Source organism: Cariama cristata, unplaced genomic scaffold, assembly GCF_000690535.1.
Source record: "Cariama cristata isolate BGI_N322 unplaced genomic scaffold, ASM69053v1 scaffold29586, whole genome shotgun sequence".
Classification (NCBI taxonomy): domain Eukaryota; kingdom Metazoa; phylum Chordata; class Aves; order Cariamiformes; family Cariamidae; genus Cariama; species Cariama cristata.
This window is the reverse complement of record NW_009624310.1, coordinates 41157-46250: the sequence shown is the minus strand read 5'-3', so window position 1 is coordinate 46250 and position 5094 is coordinate 41157. Positions and strand designations below refer to the sequence as shown.

The 5094-nt window shown below is 46.3% G+C and overlaps 1 protein-coding gene across 1 annotated transcript in view; it reads right to left on the bottom strand.

Moving 5' to 3' along the window:
* Positions 1–882: 882 nt before the first annotated feature.
* The window catches only part of GALNS (galactosamine (N-acetyl)-6-sulfatase), a 42413-nt gene continuing 38201 nt past the window's right edge, over positions 883–5094 (bottom strand). Inside the window, exons 12-13 of the mRNA XM_009703130.1 lie at positions 4313–4430; positions 883–969 (exon numbers count right to left, since the gene is read on the bottom strand). Coding sequence (XP_009701432.1) covers positions 883–969; positions 4313–4430 — 205 coding nt within the window. The remainder of the gene's footprint in view (positions 970–4312; positions 4431–5094) is intronic.

Below are 5094 nucleotides of genomic sequence, written 5' to 3'. Positions count from 1 at the left end.
TCTGATGTAAACGGGCATTTCTGAGCCTGCAGTTGGCTGGGCCCAGATCATGAGACTAGAAGCGTGACTTAAACCATATTTGGACCCAGATTTTTGGAAATGAAGAAAACCCCTGAAATGAACAACTGAGCCCCAGCTGCCCAAGAACACCCTGCACACCATCAATAAGGCAATACTTACATGAACATCTTCAAATTTCTTTATACCATTACCTAGGGAACGTCTGCAGCTACAGATGAAGGAAGATCGGGCGTTCTCCCTGGAGACAGCCCCTTAGTCGGGAACAGGAGGGAGCACTTGTTTGCACCCAGTGATGCACAGCAGAGGTCTGGGCCGTACAGCTGCACCCAGCACTTGCAAGTTTAGGAAGAAAGGAAAAACAAGTTGGTGTCCAGAGTTCACAATGGAAATCAAATGTTAAACAATAAGTTACAGGCAAACAAAACAAGGGCAGTTTGGGCAGGGTTTTCTGGTGGCTGTGAGTTTCCTGAACAGTCCCCCATGGCTGCCGTTGGGGCATCCGAACGAGCAATGATTTGAGAGAGCAGGTTGGGTGGAAGGAGCAAGAGGAAAGGTGCATCCACGGCATTGCTGAGGTGATGACAAAGTTGTGGTTGTCCAGAGAGCTTTTACAGTTGAAACAGTCTTTGCTGAAAAGTTACCATTTACGGAAACAACTAAAATGACAGAAGAGTACAGGCTAAACCCTGAGCACTAGCAATATAAACACTGGCCCTTTTGGAAGGGCAAATGATGATATCATACATACATCACACCCTTCCTGTGTAAACAGGAGTGCCAACATGAGAAGACATGCTTTGTAAACTGTATGTCTGGCTGGTTATAGCTTTTCTGTGTAGCTCCTGAGGGCTGCAGAGAAGATCAGTGAGGCCAAAAGCACTTCTTAGGATCAGACTTGGGTGGTTTCAGGCACTTCCCTAGCTTCTCACAGCCTGGAGGGGACCAATTCTGTTAAAAACAAACAAAAAAGATACAGAAAAATGATTTGTACCGACTATCTGCGAAGCCCTAACCTTACCCAACCCTTTTCGATCCTCACAAAGATACTCTTGTGTCCTGCTTGAAAAATGAAACTCCTCTTGCAGCTGATGCTCCTGGGCTTATCAACTTCCCAACTCCAAAAACTATTCAAAAAAAGCTTTAGGAAAGACTACAAATCCTTCTGCAGCAGGTGGTTCTCTCTTCTGGGATACAGTGGTCTCTCCCGTATAAACGCAGTCTGCTGGGACTCTGGTGACCTTGCTCTCTTTCCTGTAGTAGCATGGAGCAACCAGACCATGAGGTTTTCGTGAAACCCCCAATTTTATCATTCTTAGCACCACAATATCCATGTGCTTTCTTGAGGAAACAAGCAAAAAGCAACAGAAGGCCAAGGGTGTGAGAGAGATAAGAATGCTGGTATTTTAATGAGCATTTTGATGGATGAATTCATGAACAGATGGACTAGGAGGCATTTATGAGACAACTACTCCTGTGCATGCAGACCAAAACTATTTGCCTCCCTCATTTCCATGTTTCTTGAACTACCTTTCTCCAGCATCTGTACAACAGAGAAACAACATCAGCAAGGAAACCCACTGCAAAACCTTAGTTTCCAAAGGGATTAACAGAGGAAGGAATTCAGATCAAAGAATCTTTTCAATTTAATTGGGCTTTTGCTATTTAAAATTTGGGACTCTGGTAACGTGAACGGCAGGTTACAATTCCCATTCTGCGTTCAGAAATCTTTTGTGTTCACTCTCTCTCCTCCCTCTCTCAAGGTCTATCCATCCATTCTGTCACCTGTGAAAGGTCAGTTCAGCTCCGACCCATTGTCTTGCATTTTACTTCTTTTTATCCTTCAAGTCATTTACGTTTTCTTGGAATTAAGTTCCTACGGAGGAAAAGAAAAGCTTAATCCCCAAAACTGCCGGAGCGGGTTTCTATTCCATACAGCTGACAACAGATGGCAGTGAGACACCAGCTATCTCTGCAGAAGGAGCAGACCAGAGGGGAGCTTTGGCAGAAGGCACCTCACTGCACGAAGGGCTCCAGACTGTTTCAGAACAATTAGTGTTGTTTTCCAAATCCGTTTCTTAATTTTAAAATGCACAACCGCCGCTGGAAGTTTCAGATGCCTGACCGCTCTGCAGAAGCAATAGAGATCCAAAGAAACAAATGAAATGTTTGTTCTTTTGAAAAAAAGCACCAACAAATCGTTTCTGCTTCAGTCTCACGGTCCAAGTCGGCTTTCCTGGATCAGTGCGGAGAGCCCTGAGGACACCATGTCGAACATGCAGTCAAGCCGGCACGGCTCCACTGCACGGAGCAATTTCTTCTACGCTTGCACAGGAGGAAAACACAGCAGAACTGGCTCGGCGGGAGCTCCATCTACACGGCTGGTGGGGTACACCACAGATGGGCCAGCAAACACTTCCCCTGCTCAGGAGGGCTGATGCTGCTGCGCTTACACCAATCCCAGGACTGCAGTAGCTACAAAACGATCCATCTGCTTTCCTTATGTATAAGTAAAGACAATTCTTCTCCTCTGTCCCAGAAAGGATATTAAATACCCATATCAAATAAATAGGTGACAGAATTTAGAAGATAGTGTTAGGCATAGTATTAGTAGGTGACATTTATCTCCCAGCGTTGCCTAAAGACAGATTTAGGGCCCAATCAACCCCCGCAATACTATCACTCCAAAAAGATTTGGTTATCTTCATTTCTGGTCTCAAAAGGCAATACTATGGTGCCTGTTCATTTTAGTCTTGTGACTGTGTAATTAGCCTGTTAGGAGTTTACACAGAACAAAAAAACTCATGATGTTTCCTGCTGGGACTTGAACATTTCTCCTGGGACTAGAATACCCCGCAGCCCACCGGGGAGGGCTTTCTGCCTCCGATGGCCTGAATGATCTGGTTTGAGCTTGGCCGAGCACTGGAGCAGCCACTAGCTGCCTCTGCTTATAGGACTCGGCAGGCATAACTGGGCTTGGCCAAGCCCTGGACATTGCCATAGCAAAAGCAGAAGTGGCAGCCAACGGTCTGCAAAACTTCCACGCAGTGAGACAGAACAAGGCACGTTCTCGATAGCCCCAAAGAGGGGTATGGGACGAAGTACGGGGCCTCCAGCCCAGCACTTTTTCCAGTATGCAACCCAAAGACACTGTTTGTTGACAAACAGGGATACCAGCTGTTTTCTGGGATACCCTGCAGCAGAGCAGCCACAGAACAGTGGAGAATGCCTACAATTTATGAACCACTTTTGGACTTTGCACAGAAGAAACGCCTTTCCAGCGAAGGTGTCTGGCAGCAGCCAGGCACTGGGGAGAGTGCCTGAACCCAAAAGGTCCCAGAGGAGCACAGAACAGTGTTTATTAAGGGAAAAGTTGAATAATGAAAGAAAACAACACAGAAACAATGGCCCTTCAAATCTTTTTCCTACTTAACATCCAAAAATAAAAAGATGTGACAAAGCGAAAAAATATTTTTTTGCCTTCTTTTTTTGCCTTTGTCTTCTTACTAAGGAGACACAGCTCCACATTTTGTACTTTTCTGGCTGGCTGGAGATAGACCCTAAGCAGCAGGTACTGCCTGTTTGCTTCAAAAGATTATTTCAGCATCAGAAAGATTTTGCCTGTTACTATTTTGTGTCAGTCTATAGGCACATCCCCTTAGACTACACAGACTCCTGTCATTTGACAACTTTACCTCCTGCAAACCACCCAGTTTCTTTCCCAAGTTCTCAACAAACCGAGCAGCATTTGACAGGAAAGCCAAACTGTAACTTTCCAAAATACAATCTGAAACAGAAAACAGAATTGAAAATGTTTGTCATGTTTCAAGCCATAAAGACTTCGGAAAAGTCAGGCATGGGTGGAATTGGAGGAGACCAAGCAAGACCAAAGATACTCACACACATTACTGAAAAAGAGCCACTGTTCCAGTCCCACCACTCAAAACACAGAGGATTTTTGAGATTTGCAGAAGGGGGTGAGAAAGGAGAAGAAGGATCTGCAGCTCTAGATACTGCCGTATCTCTAAGGAAGGAAGCCGCAGAGTTTCTGACAGCATGCTGGTAGACTTTCCAGACCTAACCCCACTTGCTTTGTATGAGCCTTCCTATGCCGCTGCGTTCCACAGGTGACCAACAGCCCTCTCCCCTGTGGAACAGCCAGAGAGCCCTTCAAACTGGCGAGGGTGCATCTCTTCTCCGTCCCTTCCCAGCATTGGCTGACATTTTATAAAGCCTTTACAAAATATATTTTAAGCTAAGTATTCTCAAACGTATTTATGCTTTAATCGCTCACCATGACGGCCTTGTCGCACACATTAAGCTGTGGCTCCCCTGGCACCATGGTCGCTTTGTGGTGCTGGACGACGACAGATATTCTCTCCATAGCCCTTTGGTATTCATCGCTGGCAAAACTAGAACGTGAAAAAAACACAGACATTATTAGTGGGGCTTCATACAGGGCCTCATTACAGTGTCCACAACACTAAGTTGGGTCAGAAGACTTTTCCTGAGCCATACCAAAGGAGAAGAGTACGTAAACACGCAGTTGACACTAACTGCCCACAGGTCTGTAGGGGAATGAAACATCTGGGCTGACAAAGTCCAGCCTGGCTGGGCCTGGAGCCTGCGGGTCTGAGATGCCCTGCTTAGGGCAGCCAGGACGGTAGACAGCTTGCCCTCCCCAAAGAAGCACGTGGCTCCTGGCAGATCGTCTCAGTGTGGGGCTTCAGCTTTCAAAATTGCGGGCCCCAGTGGCCCCAAATGCATTGCTTCCTAGTCGGGCAGATACGCTGCAAGCTCGTGTTGATTCCCGAGGGGGATCTTGTTGGCAAAGGTGGCGCGTACAAAGAAAGGTTCTTCTGGGGTTGTCCTTGAGCTGTGCCTTAAATGATTATCAGGAGAGACTTCCTAGAACACAGGACAAACACCTCGCCAGACACGTCAGTACACAAACAAGTTAGCCGAGGCAATCCTTCCAGTGTTTCACACAAGAGGTCACCCAGCTCTCTGCGTGTTCATCCTCCACTCTTTCAAGTGCTTTTCTGTAATGCATGCATCACACAGAGGTATTTATTG